The sequence below is a fragment of the Columba livia genome, chromosome 23 (genome assembly GCF_036013475.1).
Source record: "Columba livia isolate bColLiv1 breed racing homer chromosome 23, bColLiv1.pat.W.v2, whole genome shotgun sequence".
NCBI classification, from domain to species: Eukaryota; Metazoa; Chordata; class Aves; order Columbiformes; family Columbidae; genus Columba; species Columba livia.
This window is the reverse complement of record NC_088624.1, coordinates 1,937,238-1,955,426: the sequence shown is the minus strand read 5'-3', so window position 1 is coordinate 1,955,426 and position 18,189 is coordinate 1,937,238. Positions and strand designations below refer to the sequence as shown.

Here is an 18,189-nt window from a genome sequence, read left to right as displayed (position 1 = left end):
AAGGGGGACCCCCCCGGCGCTGCCAGCGGAGCCGTGGGGCTGGTACCCAACTTGGGGGTGGTTCCCAGCATCCTGGCACCCACCTGGGGTGAGTCTGATGGGTGCCGTGGGGTTCGTGCTGCCCCTCGCGGGGGGCTTGTGTGTTCCCCCTCCCCAGCCCGTGGTGCTATGTACAGGGGTGGTGGGTGCGCGGGGGGGTCTGCAGGGTCCGTGGGGGCACTACTGGGCGTCGATGCGGAAGGAGAGCAGCTTCTCGGAGTGCAGGTTGTTGAGGGTGCGCAGGTCCGGCAGCTTCAGCAGCAGCTTGGTGAACCGCGACGTCTCCGCCGGGTGCGTCTTGAGCACGAGGGCGCGCAGGGCGCGGATCAGCGTCTCCTGCAGCTGCTCCACCGACGCCGTGTCCTCCATCCCCGAGCGGTCTGCGGGGACGGGGGTGTCAGCAGGCGTTGGTGACCCCCCCCGGCCGCCAGACCTGTCCGCACCGCCCCACGTCCCACCTGCCGAGACCAGGACGACGGCGGTGAAGAGCCCCAGCTCCTCGTCGCTGAGGTCCAGGGCGCTGAGCTTCTCGCTGAACTCGAACATGGAGCTGAGCAGGTCGCCCATGCCCATGCCCCACAGCTCCTCCAGGCTGTACTTCGTCCGGCTCATGAACGTCACCGTCTGCTCCTTCACGTCGAAGAGCGAGGCGAAGCGAACCATCAGCACCTGCGGCACACGCGGTGTCAGCGGGATGGGACGGGGGCCGTCCTGCAGTGCCGTGGGCTACCGTGTGACACCGTGGGCCACCGTGCGATGTTGTGCTGCGTGCCGCGGCTCCTGTGCTGTGGGGCACTGTGCGATGCTGGGTGGCATCCTGCAATGCTGTGGGCTACGTGCGATGTTATGGGGCACCGTGCAAGGCAGTGCTCTGTGACACAGCTCTGTGCCATGGGGCGCCATACAATGCCATGGGGCACAATGCCATGGAGCACAATGCCAGGCCATGGGGCACCATGCAGTGCCATGGGGTACAATGCCATGGAGCACAATGCCAGGCCATGGGGCACCATGCAGTGCCATGGGGTACAATGCCATGGAGCACAATGCCAGGCCATGGGGCACAATGCCAGGCCATGGGGCACCATGCAGTGCCATGGAGCACAATGCCATGGAGCACAATGCCAGGCCATGGGGCACCATGCAATGCTGTGGGACTTCATTCTGGGCCATGGGGCAGTGTGCAACACCACGGGGCACCATACAATGCTGTGGGACTTCATGCCAGGCCATGGGGCACTGTGCAATGCCATGGAGCACCATGCAATGCCGTGGGACTTCATTATAGGCCATGGAGCTCCATGCCGGTCCCTGGAGCACTGTGCCAGGCCATGGGGCACCATGCAATGCTATAGGACTTCATACTGGACCGTGGGGCAGCATGCAATGTCAGGGAGCACCGTGCCAGGACACGGAGCACTGTGCAATACGTGGGGCATCATGCCCTCCGTCGAGCACTTGTTGTCCCAGGACGTACCTCAAAGGTGCCAGCCTTGAGCAGGGTGACCTGGTCGTGCTGGGAAAGGGCCTGGAAGCCGGGAATGTGCTTGGCGAACTCGACCACCTCGCGGACGGCGGGCGTGAAGCTGAGCGAGAAATCCTCCCAGATCTCCTGCACCGAGCGCCCGCTGCGGCCGGGCGGGTGGCTGTTCATGGGACAGGCCTGCGGGCGACGGCACGGCTCAGCCCAGCGCCGCGGGGCTCCCCGGCCCCGCCGCCGCCGCACCGACAAGGCGATTAGTGCGATTAAGCGGCTAAAAATACCCAGGGAATGGGAGCGGGAGCCCCCGGGCGCTCACCGGCAGGACGTCCTTGGTGCCGCGGGGCCAGGGGCAGCTCCGCGCCGGGGGCTCAGGGTACGTGGGGGGGCAGAGCCGGGGTTCGGGGAGCCCGGGGGCCCAGGCGGGGGGTGCGTCCCAGCGGGGGAGGCCGTTCTCGCAGGGCGGGGGGGGTCCCAGCTTGTCGTGCGCGTAGACGAAGATCTCCTTGTGCGCCTTGGCCACCTGCGCAATGACGTCCTCGGTGGCCCCCCCGGGGCTGGGCGAGCGGGGGGGGCGTCAGCTGCTGGGGGAACTGGGAGAAGCAGGCGGGGGGGGGCGAGCGGCGAGGGGCCGGGGGGCAGCGTGCGGCCCCCACTCAGTGCTGGGCCCTCGGCAGGGCCGGGCATCCCCGGCAGGACGCTGCCCATTCCGCTCATGGCGTTCTGCATCTCCGCCAGCATCCGCTGCTTCTCCCGCTTGGGGATGCGCCCGAAGCGCACAGCTGGGGGGACACTGGTGTTAGCGGGCAGCACGGGCACACCGACCCCCCGGCCCTGCATGATGGGGGTCCAGGAGGAACATGGCTGCATCCCTACCCCCGGCTTGGAGGGGACATAGAGCCCTGAGCATGGGGGACCCGGTCCTGGAGGGGACATAGAGCCCTGAGCATGAGGGGACCCGGTCCTGGAGGGGACATAGAGCCCTGAGCATGAGGGGACCCGGTCCTGGAGGGGACATAGAGCCCTGAGCATGAGGGGACCCGGTCCTGGAGGGGACATAGAGCCCTGAGCATGCAGAAGGCACAAGGACACATTCTGTGGTGCACACATGGCACCCAGTGCAGGCAAGGAGACTTCAGAGGGGTCGTACAGCCCTGAGCATGGGGGGGGACCCATCCTGGGAGGGGACATGCACCTGTGACTACCGGGGATCCCATCCCCGGAGGGAATGCACAGCACTGAACACGGGGGTCCCCGGGTTTGGGGGTTACCAGTGGGGCCAGGGCTGAGCTCACCGTCACGGGACATGCCGACCAGCAGGCACTTCTTGAAGCGGCACTGCTGGCAGCGGTTGCGGTTGATGCGGACGATGGAGCAGTTCTCGTTCTTGAGGCACTTCTTGTACTGAATGTTCTGCTGGATGCTGCGGCGGAAGAAGCCCTGCGGGGTGGGGTGGGGTCACTCGGGGCCCCCCCAGCACAGCAGGGGCTCTGCGCCGCCCCAGCCCCATCCCGGGTACCTTGCAGCCCTCGCAGGCGTGGACGCCGTAGTGGAAGCCGGAGGCGACATCCCCGCAGACCTTGCAAAGCAGCACCATCCCGTTCAGCTCTGCGGAGGGACGGGGGTGAGCGGGGTGCCCACCGTGATGGGGGACACACACACACCAAATGCAGCCCCCCCCTGCCTGCCCCACTCACTGGTGACGGTGCTGCCGGCTTTGCTGGGCGAGCTGCGGCGCCGCTCGTCCACGGGGACCTGCTGCACCCCGGGGTAGTTCACCGAGGAGCCATACAGCGAGGAGGAGGAAGAGGAGGAGGAGGATGAAGGGGAGCCGTCCTCACGGGGGGCCAGCGAGCCCCCGCCGTAGGCGCGGGAGTCCTGGAGGGAGCCGGTGGGCGACGGTGGAAAGTAGGTGGGGAAGGGCTGCGAGCCCGATTGGGAGCTGCTGTTGGAGCTGTCGCTGCAGAGCGAGACGGGGCTGGTGCGGTTGGGAGAGGAGCCACTGGAGCCCACGTAGCTGATCACGCCGCCTGCGGGCAGAGCAGCGGGGCCACGTGTGAACCCCCTTGCGACGAGACCCCAAGAGGGGGTCACAGCCCCAGGGTGGAGGGTCCCCAGGGAAGCACCTTGGACTCATCCCGGAACCGCGGCTGTTCCGCTGCGCCGCACCGCACGTGTGCCGCCCGCCCTGCGCCAGGCACCGCGCCCACCGGCCGCCACGGGGACCAGCCCCACGTGGGACGGGGACAGCTGGGCCGGCTGGGTGCGAGCCGGCTGGGGACACGGCGCCCCGGAAGCGCCCGTGGGAGGAATGTGGGCCAGGAACCCGCCGGAGGCGTCACCGGGATGTGACGAGCCCCGCGGCACAGCCCCACAGGAGCAGATGGAGCCCCACGGCAAAGCCCCCACCGTGTCACTGGGGGGGGTCACAGCACAGCCCCCTCAGGTGGGGGGATGCAGCCCCATTGCAGTGAGCTCTGCGTGGGGGAATCCAACAGAAGTGGGGAGCAGTGTGGGGGACATAAGCCCCGATGCTGCGTCCACAGCAGAGGTCACAGCCCCCCTTAGCCCCCCCACCATGCACGGGGCACTGACTCGGGGACAGGACACGTGGAGGGCGACATTGGGGACACACGGGATCGCCGGGGCCATGTGTCTCCCGCCGCACACGGTGACGCTGGCACAGATGCCGTGTGCCGGAGCCAGCTTGTCACCACTGATCACCAACCCCCCCCCCCCCCCCCCGCCACTGAGCCACCTCCAAAACGGGTCACCGAATTGGGGACAGTGGGTCTTATATCACCCCCCCCCCCAAAACTGCAGCTCCCAGGGAGCGCCAGCTGCTGGGACACCAAAATACTGGGGGGATCCCCCGCCCCAAAGCCCTAGGACCCCCCGGGGCTTTGGGGCGGGGGATCCCCCCAAGGGGTGGAACGAGGACACGGGGGCCATTCCCGATCCCAAAACACCGGGAAACCCCTGGGGACCCCCATTAATCAGCCGCTCCGCAGCTCCCCCCGCACCCAGCAACAGCTCATGCGGCCTCACGCCGCCGCCCCACGTGCTCCAGCCGCACGTGGCCTCCCTCGGCCCCGCCCCTTCACGCTTTGCCCCTCCCCTTCCACCCCATTGGCCCGCTTCGACGCCCCACCCCTTTCTGGTTGCCCTGGAGATCATCTCCCCCCCCGGGTTAGAAAGGGAGAGTGGAACGCTTCCGGGTGTGACATCACGAGGGGGAGCTGAATGATGTCATGAGGCGACCAATGGGCGGGGGCGGGGCGGGGCTGCGGGGAAAACAAACTCCGCACGTGGCAGCGGCGGGGAGGGGGACACGTGCCGGGGGGGGACACACGGTACCGCCTCCGTTCCCCCCCCCGCTCCGCCCCTCCCGGTGCGCGCCTCCGCCGCCCGCGGACTGCCCGGTCCCCGCGGTCCCGTGCGCGTCCCTCCACTCTCGGTGCCCGGGACACCCCGGTCCCGCCGCGCTCCGGTGCCCGAGACACCCCGGTCTCATCGCGCTCCGGTCCCGGTGCCCGGGACACCCCGGTCCCGCTGCGCGTCCCCCGGTCCCGCTGCCTGGGACACCCCGATCCCGGTCCTCACCCTTCCTACCCCCGCGTCCAGTGCGCCCCGGCGCTCAAGACTCCCCGGTGTCCGTCTCCATCCCTCCTGCCCCGGAGAGCGGAGCGCCCCGGTGCCGGTGTTCAGCTCGTCCCGGTGTCCAAGACGCCCCGGTGCCAGCGCGCATCGCTCCCTCCCGGGGACGCGCCGGCCCCGCTGCCCGATCTTTACTCCGCTATGCAGAACCGCCCGGTCCCGGTAGTAAAGATCCCCGTTCCGGAATGCGGTGCCGGTGCGCATCCTGCCCGGTGGGGTGCATAAGACCCCCCGGTCCCGGTGTCCGACTCGCGGTCTCAACACTGCACTCCCGGTGCGCTGACCCCGACACCGCTCCGGTGCTGCCCGCCGCTCCCGGTGCCGTTGCCCGCCCGGTCCCGGCGGGGCACTGACCTGTGCTACCGGCTTCGGGGGCGGCCATTCTCGGGGAGGAGGGCGGGGAGCGGCTGTCCCGGAGCCGCCGAGCCTCCCGCTGCCAGAAGCGCGCTAAACGGGGCCGAGGCGAAGGGAGCCGCGCCGAGCCGTGCGTTCCGCCGCCCGGCAAGGGCTGTTGTGCGCCCGCCGCCCGCCCCGCCGCCCGCCCGGCACCGGCCGCGGCTGCGCACTGGGCCGCACGCGGCGCCGCCGCCTCCCCCATGTGATTCCCGGGGAGAGCCTCGTGCCCCAGTGACACACTTTCCGCCGCCGGGGAGCCCGGGCACAACGGGGACCCCTGCACCGGGGCCGCCTCCCAGCCCGCGGGGACCGGCACCGGCAGCCGGACCGGCACCGGGACCGGCCCCTGCAGCGGGGACGCCCCGCGCACAGCACAGGCATCCGTGTCACCCTGCATGGCACTGTCCTCTGCAGCAAGGACACCCGGGTACCCCTGTCACCCAGCACATGGTCCCTGCGCTGGGAGCACCCAAGTGTGGCACGGTCACTTGCACTGTGGACACCTGTCACCCAGCACAGCCGGGGGAACCCTTGAGCATGGCACAGTCCCCTGCACCAGGAACATCTTGGCATAGCACTGGCACCCCTGTCACCTTGCCTGGCACTGTCCCCTGTACCGGGGACACCCGGGCACCCCTGTCACCCAGCGCAGCGTGGTCCCTGCACTGGGAACACCTGAGAATGGCACTGTCCCCCGCACTGGGGAGATCCAGGCACAGCACTAGCACCATGCATGTCACTGTCCCCTGGGGACACCTGGACAACCCTTGTCACCCAGCACAGGATGAGCACACCTGAGCACGTCACTGTCTTCTGCACTGGGGACACTCACGCAGAGTGTGGCACCAGCACCACAGCCCCCCCTCCACCGGGGATGCCAATACATTGCACAGCAGCGGCGCAGCCAGACCCCTACCCAACTGACCCAGCCCCCTCCCCAGTCCCTGCCTGTCCTCAGTGCCACCAGGCGATGCTCTGCCTGCGGTGTTTGCCCGGTGTGGCACGTGCCTGGCAGCCACGGCTGAGCCTGGCCGCGATCCCGGTGCCGCAGGGGCTGCAGCGACGTGCTGTGCCCAGCACTGCGGTGCCAGGGCAGAGTCACCCAGCAGATCTGGGTCACGGCGCAGGGGCCAGACCAGCCTGGCAGTGCTGGGGTCTCCATGGGTGCTCACAGCCCCACAGAGGGAAAGGTTTTGGGGGTGCCGGCACTGTCCTGGGTGCCACGTGCCAGGAGCTGCCCTGGTCCGCAGCCAGGAGATGAAGGTGCAGAGAACGGATGTGCCAGCACCGGGAAATCCTCGGAGCTAAATCCCACGGGAGGGGAGGCCTTGGGCACCCTCGGTGTGCCGGGAGCTTGTGGGGTGCCTGAGGGTGCACCAGAGCTCTACACCCCAAGGAGACCCTGGCGCTATCCCCAGTGGGCTGTTCCTCAGCTGGGGACCCCCAGGGACATTCACTGGGTGCTGGTGCTGCTCACAGCTCACGGGGTGCCCCGTGGCACTGGGGGGTGGCAGGGACACCCTGTCACCCTGCAGGAAGTGCCCTCCCCCTGAGTCACTGGGCGGTTGCGCGGTGCCGTGGCCACGCTGCAGCCAGCACCTCCGGCAGGGAGAAGCCCTGGTGACTCCCGGAAGGATGTGTGGGGCCAGGCTGGCACAGGGGCTGGGGGACCCAGGGGGACCCAGGGGGACCCGGGCCCCAGGGCAGGGGGGCCCTTAATACCCCATCCCCACTCCCAGCAGCTCAGCCACCCGGGCTGACCTGAGCGCGCAGGTGCCATCAGCCCTGCACGGCGCCTCGTTCCCCTCCTGGCACGTTCCTGGTCCACGGCAATTAGCCATGACTCAGCCGCTCATCTGGGTTCAGAAAACAACCCCGCGCACGGTGCTGCGGCACATGGCACAGAGGGCAAACCTGGCTCTGCACAGGGGTGCTCGTCTGCACCCGGCTGCTCAGCTCCCCCAGGGGTCCCCAGGATCGGTGCGGGGATGCGAGAGACAAGATAAACCCACCAGGGTGCAGACGGGGCACCTCAACCCCCCCAGGGGGTCATCCCATCCCACCGTGCTCAGGTACCAGGTGAACTCTGCCTGGCACTGATGGGGGGGACACATGTTCCTGTCCCTCCATCCCTTACTGTGCCCCCTGACTGCACCCCCTGCCCCCCCACTGCCACGTCCACCTGGGGCGGCTGGCCTGGCCCCCTCCCCTGCAGCGGCCACCCCACTGCTCCCCAGGGACAAGGAGGCAGATGCAGAACCGTCTCCCGGTGCTGGGGAGTGGGCGCGAGGGCCAGCGTCCGCGTGCCCCGGTGCCCGGGTTGCCGGCGGTGCTGTGCGGCCGCGCCACGTGACGGTGCGCTCCGCTTGCCGGAGAATGCCTGCGTGCAGAGGGATTGATTTATTTTTACTCCGGGCTGGCCGGGTTGTTTACCTTGTTGTACCTTTTCCAAGAAAGGGGGGGCTGGATCTGCTGGGGACAGGGGTTTACTCCTGCCTGTTGCCCCCCGCCCTGGGGTGGGCACTGGGGGTCTGGCAAGGTGCAACCCCCCCGAGGGCTGCACCCCCAGCACCCCCCATGCTTGGATGCCTTCCAAACCCACTGCGGGGCTGCAGCATCCCCATGGGGTTGATGAAGCCGTGTCTGGCTGTGCCCCTGTGTCATGGTGGCGCACATTGTGCCTCAGTTTCCCCAGCTGTAGATGTGACGCTGCAGAGGGGGAGCAACTACAGATGCTGGGTCTCACCCCGCCATGGGGTGACCTGCACCCCTGGGCCCCCCTTTTGTCCCCACAGGGTCGCACTGATGATGGCACGCGGGACGGCAGGAGTCCCGGTGTTGCCTGGGGGTGCCGGGCAGGGCTGGGTGCTCAGGGTTTTGGGGTGTTTTCCTGCCGTGCAGCAGCAGATCCGCGGCTGGAAAGCAGCGAGCGGCCCTGGCTCGTCCCCGCGGCTCTTGGCGGGGGCAGCAGCTCCGCGCTGCCAGGACTCGCCTTTCCCCTCCCCGCGGAAAGGGGAAAAAAATGATCAGGTAAACAAGGCAAGCCTGGCCCGGGTGCAGCGGGGGGGGCACCCCATGGTGGGCGGGGACACCCCACTGCACCCCAGTGCACGAAACACGACAGACCTGGGTTGAGGGGCAGAGACCCCAGGAGGTGCAGAGTCCAGGGATGCAGAGGGGCAGGATCTGGGGGTGAAGGGGTGCCTAGATCTGTGGAGGTGCAGGATTGAGGGGTGAATGCACCCCAGGAGGGTGCAAGGAGTCAGGGACCCAGGGGGGGTGCAAGGTGCCTGGGGGGTGCAGGTGTGCAGCATCTGGGGGTGCAGGGACCCCAGGAGAGTGGAGGGACCCAGAGATCAGGGGGATGCTGGGATATGGGGGTGCAGGGCAAAGGGGGGACCCCAATGTATTCACCATGGAGAGCGGTCTGGGAAAGCCCCCGCACGGGGAACAGCCCAGGCAGGTGGGGGGACCCCTGTGACCCCCACCTGCAGGGTGGGGCTGCTGCAGCGCTGGCCCCCTCACCCGCACCCCTCCTGGCTGTGGCCCCATAAATCTCATGTGCTGATGTTTGTGTTCCCGCTGCCGCGCCACAGCCCCGGAGCTGCCGCAGGGAGGGGAGGGCAGGGGCAGCACCGGGGTCCATGGCGCCTCCTTCGCCCCCAAGGACCCCCCACCCCACCAACACAAGCTGGGGATCCCACTCCCTTTCCCACGCCTCCACGGGCCTGTATTTAGCCTTCCCAAAACACAGCTGGATGGGGATGTGGGGCCCCCCACTTGCAGGGGACATGGTGGCCACGGGCTTCGGGGCACCGCGCTGGTTGGCGTGGGTGCCGGCCCATGTGAGTGGGCGCTCCCCTCCTCCTCCTCCTCGTCCTGGGGTGCGGGGAGCCCTCTCCATCCCCAGCGAGCTGGTTGCGGCGTCACGTGGCGCTGGCATGTGAGCCCTGCTCCATTTTTAGCCCCAGCAGCCTCCCTGCGCGGCAGCCCTGCTGCAGAGCCATGTGCGGGCGGCCGCCCGGCCGGCACGTGGGCCTGCCGCAGCGGGGACCGGCCACCGGGGACCCCCCGGCCCGGTGGACACGCGTGGGCGAGCGTGGCCGGGCGTGTGCGCGCGGCGGGAAGGGGCGGCTTGTTGGCGGGGCTTGGCACAACACAGCGGGGAGAGCGGAGCGGCTTTCCCTGCTGGCACCGCCAGCGTGGCCCGGTGACCACGGCGGAGGGGGACCCTGCAAATCGTGGGGGGCTGCGGGGTGTTGGGTGCAGGGGGAGCCCCCTTGTACCCCTCCCCCCCGCTTTGTGAACGCGGCTCTGCAGAGAAGCACGTCCCCCACGTGTCCCCTGTGCGTCCCCGGCACGTGCCCTGCGTGTCCCCGGTGCCACGACCCCGTGTGCTCCGTGTGTGTGTGCATGTATGTGTGTGTGCACACGTGTGCACGGCGGGGCTGCAGCGCGGGGGGGCTGTGGGTGTGCAGTGGGGCTGCAGTGCCTGCAGGGTGCGTGTGTGCCTGCAGTGGGGGCTGCAGTCCCTCGCTGCAGGGGGGGTGTGCATGCGTGTGTGTGCATGTGTACATATGTGTGCATACTGCAGCTGCAGTCTCGGGGGGGGGGCGTGTTTGTACACAGACTTGCACACGTACACTAGGAACTGCAGGCTCTGCAACGCTGTGTCTGTGTGGGGCTGCAGACCCAGGGGTGTGCATGGGGTGTGTGTGCACACGGTGGGGGGCTGCAAACCCACGGGTGTGTGTGTGTAGGGGATGTACACGCAGGTGCTGCAGACCCAGGGGTGTGTGTGCACAAGGGAGGCTGCAGACCCCGTGGGGTGTGTGGGTGCACACAAGGGGGGGCTGCAGACCCGCGGGGTCACTTGTGGTGCCCACCTCACACAAAACAAACCCGAACCCCGAGAGCGGGACCTTCCCCCCCTCGCCCCCCCACGTGGGGGGATCCGGGCGGCGGGTCCCGGTCCCAGCCCCCGCCGCACCGCCCGAACCCCCCTCTCCCGGGACAGGGGCACCCCGCGCCCCGCCCGCCGTGGGGCCGGACTGAGACCCGGCAGCCCCGCTGTGGGCGGCGGGACGGTGCCGTGGGGCGGGGGGGCGGGCGCGGGACCCCGGTGCGCTCCGGGCGGAGCCGCCGCACTCGGGAGCCACCGGGCGGCCGCGCCCCGCTACTACCGGCCCGGGACCCCCGCCCAGCTCCGGTTCCACCGGACAGCGCCCCCCGCGGGTCCGGCGCGTCCGCGCGTGGAGAACACCCCACGTCCCGCGGGGGGTGGGGTTTCCCCGCTCCGTCCTGCCCGCAGATGTGCCCCGCTTCTCACCCCCCCCCAGCTCCAGGGTCCCTGCGCCCCCTCCCGCCCGCGCCCCCGCCCCGACCGGGGCCGCCACCAGCGCATGCGCACCGAGCCCAGTTTAAAGGTAACCGGGGGCCGCCGCGCGGCCCCGGCCTTGACCCGCCCCCGGTACCGGCCCGCGCCCTCCCCGTCCCACCCCGCGTGGAGCGGTCCCGCGTGGCCCCCGGCTCGGCCCCTCCCCTGTCCCCGGCGCGGGGAGGGGGCGGCGGGGCAGCCCCTGCCCGTGTCCCGCGGCCCCCGCCGCCCGGGGCGGGGGATGCGTCGCGCTGATGGCGGCGGGGCCCCGCCGCCCCCCGGGCCGCGCAGCCGGTGGCGGCCACCGCTGCGCCGTGTCGGCGGGTGGTAGCGGGGCGGTGCGGAGCGGCGGGCCCCGGCCATGAGGTCTACCGCCTTCCGGGCGGCCGAGCCGCCGCGGGGGGGGCTGGAGGAGGAGGAGGAGGAGGAGGGCGCCGCACCGCACCGCCCGCCGCCCCGCCGGCCCCGGGAGCCGCCGCCGCCGCCGCTGGGGGCACACAAGGGCCGCGGCGGCGGGGTGGCGGCGGCGGCGGAGCAGCAGCAGCAGCGCTGGGCCGGGCTGGTGCCGCTGGCCGGCGGCAAGCAGGCCGCCGCGGGGGATGCCGGCGCCCGGCCGCGCTACCAGGCGGTGCTGCCCGGGCGCGGCGCCGGGGAGGGCGCGGCGGGGCCGGGAGCGGGACCGGGAGCTGGGCCCACCGAGCCGGGCCCTCCGCCGCCGCCGCCCGCCGAGGGCAAGTGGAAGAGCGGGTCGCGACGCGGCGGGATGGGGGCCGGCGGGGGCTCGCCGGGGCAGGCGGCCTGTCTGCGGCAGATCCTGCTGCTCCAGCTGGACCTCATCGAGCAGCAGCAGCAGCAGCTGCAGGCCAAGGAACGGCAGATCGAGGAGCTCAAGGCCGAGCGGGACACGGTACGGCGGGAGGGGGGGGGGAGGGGGGGTGTGGGGCGGGAACGCGGCATAGCAGGGGTTAACCCCCGGAACGCGCGGGCATCCGCGGGGGCACCCCCCCCGTTAATGGCCACCCCCCCTCCAGCACCCAGGGGTCCCCCGGGGCTTGTGTCCACCAACAGGTAAGTGACCCCCCCCGTGGCACCTAAGGAGTTAACGCCACCCCCACGTAGAGGTTAACGCCTCCTTTGTGGAGCCTCAGGGGTTAATGCCCCCCCTTGGGGGTTAATTGCCCCACCGGCACGCAAGGAGTTAACGCTACCCCCCCCCCGGGGGTTAACGCTACCCCCCCCGGGGGTTAACGCCTCCCATCGTGGCACCCCAAGAGTTAATACCCCCCCTTAGAGGTTAATGCTCCCTCCGTGGCACCTCAAGGGTTAATGTGTCCCTTCCCCCCCCCCCCCCCGACAACTCAGTGTGTAATATCCCCCTGCAGGGGGCATCAGACCCCTTCCCTAAGATACCCGAGGGGTTAATCCCCCCCAAGGGGTTAACGCCCCCCCAACAGGGGTAAGAACGCCCCCCATGGGATTATTATCCCCCGAGACACCCCAGAGGGGTTAACACTCCCCCAGGGGGTTAATATCCCCCAGGTATTGATGCCCCCCTTCCCCCCCGGGGGGTCGGTGTTCCCCCCCCCAGACAAAGGCCGGCGGGGGGGCGGGGTGACCGGTGGGGGCACAAAGGGCCGGGGCGGGGCGGGCCGGCGGGGGTTAACGGGCCGCCGCCCGTCGCCATGGCAGCGGGCCCGCGGGGGGGGGCCTTAAAGGGCCCGCGGCGCCTTCCCTCCCCGCCGCACGGGGGTTAACTTAAAGGGGCCGCGTCCCCGCGCTCACGGGGATGGGGCGGGGGGTGTGAAGAGTGGAGGGGGCCTTGTTGGGCATTGCCCACGCTGCGTGCACCCCGCTCCGTGTTTGCTCCCCCCCCCCCCACCTGCCCTGCTTGCGTTGCCCTATGGATGCTGTGCCATAGCCTATGGATGCTGTGCATTGCCCCCCCGTAGCTGCTCTGTCTGCATTGCCCTATGGATGCTGTGCACTGCCCCCCCCAAAGCTGCTCTGCCTGCATTGCCCTATGGATGCCGTGCTTCCCGCCCCCCCCCGGCTGCCCTGCCTGCATTGCTGTATGGATGCTGTGCATTGCCCCCCCCCAGCTGTCCCTCACTGCACGCTCACACCCGCATCTCCCGCCCTGGAAAACCACATTGGCTCGGCCTGACTGCAGTGGTGGCGGTTGCGGTGGCCCCGGTTGCGGAGAGCCCACCCCACGTGGTGCAGCCGGTGGGGCCGCGGCAGCGATGCCGCGTCCCTGCGGCGTGTGCCAAGTCCTCCAACATGGAGGAGCCGCTGCGGCGAGGCCGGGATGGGGCTGCACCGCGGAGCATCCTCCCGCTGGGGTTAAACTGCCGGCAAATCGGGGGGCTCTGGGGTCCCCCTGCAGCCACATCCCTGGGGGACACCGCGACCCCCCCGCTGCGCTTTGCCGAATTGACCGCTGCAAATTCTGCAGCTCCTGGCTGGTGGGGACAGGTGAGGGTTGGGGACAGGTGACCAAGGGCAGGTGTCACCCAGTCTGGTGCTCGCTTTCTAATGGAGCCCACATGCGATTACAGACTGCGCTCTCCTTTCCCAGACAGTCGGAGAGGATGCAGCAGAGGTGGAAACCCCCAAATTGCTCCTCAAAATGATGTAGCCATCTCTGTCCCCCCTGCCAGGGATTCGGGCAGTGCCGGAGGGGGAGAATCAGCCGGGAGCAAGTGGCCATTTTGTGCCGTTTGGATATTTTAGCCCCTGCCTGCCAGCACTGCGGTTAAACCGTCCGCGGGTGCGATGCCCGTAGCACCCAGCGCTGGCTGCAGACGCTGCCCTTGACCTCCTGTCCCCTCTGCAAGGACAGGTGTGACCACGGCGCTCCTGGCTTGCCGGCCGAGCGGGTGCTGTTTGGGGGCTCCTCGCAATGTGCTGCTGTACCCCCAGCTTTGCCAAGAAGCTGCCAGGTGAACACCAGGATGGGCAGAGTTTGCAGCAGCCATGGCGCTGCAGCGGGGTGGCAGCGGTCCCCTGCGTCCCCTGGTTGTGCCGGAGCGCTTCTGCAGGCGGGTGACGGTGATGGCTCAGGTGTGGGCACCGCAGGTCGGCTCCTCTCTTCCCTTGCTGCCCAAGGGGTGTGCAGGGGTGCAGGCAGGGTTCCCCCCTGGGAGCGCACCCCCAAATGGAGCCCTCGCCCTGCATTGCAGCTCCTGGCGCGGATCGAGCGCATGGAAAGGCGTGTTCAGCTGGTGAAGAAGGACAGTGAGCGGGAGAAGCACCGCATCTTCCAGGGCTTCGAGGTGGACGAGAAGCCGGAGGCGGAGACGTGTGAGAAGCTGCCGCTGGAGTGTCCCCAGGACCTGCTGGAGCCCCCTCCGACCCTGCAACCCAAGCACTTCCCCTATGGCAGGAACGGGAAGGGGCACAAAAGGTAGAGGGAGGGTGGGATGCGGGTCCTGGGAGGGAAAGGGGGGTTTCCCTATGGCTTAGTCCTCCAGCCGTGGGGCACGGAGGTGCCAGCTCAGGCCAGTGACCATCCAGCTGCCCAGCACCGTGAGCGTGTCCTATTGAGCACCAGGCATGGGGAACCTCCTGAAAGCCTGAGCAAGGAGTGAGGGGGTCCCCAAATGCCAGGGAAGCCCCTCTTTCCTCCAGAAACCTGCTCGTAGCCCCCCACAGCAGCCCTGGTGAAGGGTGAGGATGCGTGCACCCGGGTCAGCTCCTCTTCCTCCTGCAGGAAACCAACGTTTGGGAGTGCGGAGAGGAAGACGCCTGTTAAAAAACTGGTGTCCGAGTTCTCGAAAGTGAAGAGTAAAACTCCAAAGCACTCCCCGGGGAAGGAAGAATCGAGCGGCTCCTTGTCTGAAACTGTTTGTAAACGAGAACTGCGGAGCCAAGAGACTCCGGAAAAACCCAGGTCGCTCCTGGAGACCCCGCTCCGAGCCTCGGCGCCGCCAAAGGGCCCCAGCGCCCACCCCAAGGAGAAGGGCTTCTTCAGCAGCGAGACCGACGACCTGCCCTATCTCTCAACCACGGAAATGTACTTGTGCCGCTGGCACCAGCCGCCCCCGTCACCGCTGCCGCTGCGGGAGCCCTCCCCAAAGAAGGAGGAGACTGTAGCAAGTAAGCGATGGAGAACCCACCGCGGCACAGCCGGGCGTCGGGGCAGAGCCGGCAGCTGGAAAATGGGGTTCAGCACCTTCGCCATGAAGCTGGTGAAGGGCAAAGGCCCCGTGGCGGTGGGAGAGGTGCTGCTGGCAGCTCTGGTGCTGGCGATGTGCTCTCCTGAACCGTGTCTCTGGTTTACCCTGCTCTGGCACACACCAGGGCTGCCGCTGCCTGCGCGTGGCTGAGCCGGGGCCACCGACCCGGGCAGGGCTACCAGCCCCGCTCCGCTTTAGCCGCCCGGTTTGCCGAGCAGCCTGCGTGCCCGTTTGAACGAGGGGTGAAGCAACTTCCTGTTCACGATTGGGAAGCGTGTCTCTGGCTTGTGCCACCACGGCACAGCGTGGGTTCCTCTATGGGGCCACCTGCTGTCCCCAAATCCGGTGCCCTGTCTTGCTGACCGGTCTCCTGTGTTCCCACAGCGTGGTGAGCACCGGCGATGGGAGCGCTGGACTGTGCGCGTCGGTGATGCTGCTGGTGGTGGCATGGGGGGCCTCGCCGCATCCTGGAGCGGCTCCGGTTTGCTTGGGTGGGGGGATGGTGACAAACTCTGTCACCCCCCAAGTCCCCAGCAGCTCCCGCTGCCCCCAGCGTCGCCCAGCCCAGCTCGGGATGGGGTTTGGGGACACCAAGCTGCGCTTCGGGGGGTGACGGAGCAGCGAGGTGGTGGGGGTGGGGCTGCAGTGCGGGGCTAACGGCCTGGCCTCTCCCCACACAGTTCCGTCTTGGAGGGACCATGTCGTGGAACCCCTGAGAGACCCCAACCCCTCAGACCTCCTGGAGGTACGTGCGCCACCATGGTGGCTTCATAAACAGCACAGCAAACCCCGGCTGCGGTTGGGGGGCTGGGGGGGAAGGACCAGCCCCTCGGTGCTGCGGCGGCTCTGGGTGCTGGGTTGGGGTTGTGCCGGAGCCACCGGAGCCGGATCTGGTGCTGGGGGGACGCGCTCATCCCCGTGTGTCCTTGCAGAACCTGGATGACAGCGTCTTCGCGAAACGGCACGCGAAGCTGGAGCTGGATGAGAAACGGAGGAAAAGGTGGGAGCAAAGGGGGCGATGGCGTCCTCGGCACAACGGGTGCTCTGTGTCCCCTCCCGCAGGGATGTGTCACCCAGAGGGGGGGACAGGACCCGGCTGCACAGGGCACAGCTGGGATGGGGACCCGAAATGCTGCTGGAGAAGGGACAGTCCCCCATTGCAGCCCGGGGGGGTTGATGCTCCTACCTGCAGTTCCTCACCATCACTTTTTCCAGGTGGGACATTCAGCGGATCAGGGAACAGAGAATTTTACAGCGGCTGCAGCTCCGAATGTACAAAAGGAAAGGGATTCAGGAGTCGGAGCCTGAAGTTACCTCATTTTTCCCTGAGCCAGATGATGGTGAGTGCCTGGTGCTGTGGGGGGGCGGATGGGGGTGTCGGGGGGCGGATGGGGGTGTCGTGGGGCGGATGATGGTGTCGTGGGGCTGATAGGGGTGTAGGGAGTCAGATGGGGGTGTCGTGGGGCGGATGGGGGTGTCGGGGGGCAGATGGGGGTGTCGTGGGGCTGATAGGGGTGTAGGGAGTCAGATGGGGGTGTTGTGGGGCAGATGGGGGTGTAAGGAGTCAGATGGGGGTGTCGTGGGGCTGGTAGGGGTGTAGGGAGTCAGATGGGGGTGTCGTGGGGCGGATGGGGGTGTCGGGGGACAGGGTGTAACCCTCCAGCGTCTCTCCCGCAGTGGAAAGCTTGCTCATCACCCCCTACCTGCCTGTCGTCGCCTTCGGCCGGCCGTTACCAAAACTGACCCCACAGTGAGTACCGCGGTGACGGGCGGCGGGGGGGACGGCACTGAGCCGCGCCGGCGCCTTTCGGCTTGGGGGCACGGCGCCTGGCGGTGACACCGGCTGTGCCCGCAGGAACTTCGAGCTGCCGTGGCTGGACGAGCGCAGCCGCTGCCGGCTGGAGATGCAGAAGAAACAGACGCCGCACCGGACCTGCCGCAAATAACGGGTGGCGCCGCCGCCGCCCTCCCCGCCTTTTCTCGTTGGCGGGCGGTTCCGTTCCCCCGTCACCCCGGTTTTGTTCTGTTGGGTTTGGCAAACACGTTCCCCGGACTCATTGTGTTGCCCGTTGCGGCGGGCGGACCCCAGACCCCCCCGCGTCCAGTTTATTTGGATAGTGGGGGGTCGCCGGCCGGGGGGGCGCGTCGTGCCGCTGCCTCCTTGTTATGTTTAGCTAGAAAAGGGGATAACCAGCGGCCGGTGTCCAGCCGCGGGACACCGGGAACAACAGGAATCCTCTTTGGGTTGGTTTTCTCCTTCCCCTCTTCTGAGTGGCTGTAAAGGGGTCGGAGGGGAGAGTTTAAAAAGAAAAAAAACATTTTTTTTCTTTTTTTCTTTATTTTTTTTTTTTTTGTGAAATAGAAATCCTATACGCACAATTTGGGGGTTTTTATTTTTTTTGTTTGTTTGTTTGGGGTTTTTTTTAAATAATTTAAATGTTTTGAGGTTGTAAGAATTTTGGGTTGGCTTGAGTTGGAGCTGCGTCCTGTTCCCCCCCATGGTGTCCCCAGACACCCCCCCCCCCCCATGGTGTCCCCAGACCCCCCCCCCCCATGGTGTCTCCAGACCCCCCCCCGCCATGGTGTCCCTGGACCCCCCATGGTGTCCCTGGACCCCTCGGTGTCTCCAGACCCCTCATGGTGTCACCAGACCCCCCCCCCATGGTGTCCCTGGACCCCCGGATGTCCCCGGACCCCCCCCCCCCCCGCATTGTGTCCACGGACCCCCCCACCATTGTGTCCCCGGGACCCCCATTGTGTCTCCAGACCCCCCGGGTGTCTCCGGACCCCCCGGTGCAGTTTGGGGACCCCCAGGGAGCAGCTCCCGGTGGGGAGGGGGTTTGGGGGGCGTGGTTTGCTCTGCCTGTCCCCGCCCCATCTGCCCCCCTTTCCAGCACCAATTAAACCGGATAATTGCCAGCAGGGCCGCTTGGATTTGATCTGATTTCGTTCCATTTCTCCCTCTGCTCTCTCCGCGCCCCCCCCCGAGGAGTTTGATCCCTCCCGCCCCGCCCCCAGCTCCTTTTAGGCCCCGAGGCTCAGTAGTGGAAGGAAACTTTTTA

At 68.3% G+C, this 18,189-nt stretch overlaps 2 protein-coding genes across 2 annotated transcripts; one reads left to right on the top strand and one right to left on the bottom strand.

The window, feature by feature from the left end:
• Positions 1-75: 75 nt before the first annotated feature.
• NR1D1 (nuclear receptor subfamily 1 group D member 1) lies at positions 76-7,728 on the bottom strand. Its single transcript, XM_065039262.1, is given in 10 exon segments — positions 76-419; positions 498-708; positions 1,517-1,702; positions 1,839-2,093; positions 2,095-2,139; positions 2,141-2,301; positions 2,815-2,959; positions 3,039-3,127; positions 3,217-3,549; positions 5,531-7,728. Coding segments are annotated over 10 exon segments (2,064 nt in total). The 5' UTR covers positions 5,970-7,728; the 3' UTR covers positions 76-219.
• A 3,246-nt stretch (positions 7,729-10,974) lies between these two features.
• Positions 10,975-18,049, top strand: MSL1 (MSL complex subunit 1). Its single transcript, XM_065039316.1, has 8 exons — positions 10,975-11,856; positions 14,132-14,355; positions 14,662-15,047; positions 15,808-15,872; positions 16,060-16,127; positions 16,343-16,467; positions 16,805-16,877; positions 16,983-18,049. The coding sequence occupies exons 1-8, from the start codon at positions 11,311-11,313 to the stop codon at positions 17,071-17,073; spliced, it is 1,578 nt and encodes a 525-aa protein (XP_064895388.1). The 5' UTR covers positions 10,975-11,310; the 3' UTR covers positions 17,074-18,049.
• The last annotated feature ends 140 nt before the right edge of the window (positions 18,050-18,189 follow it).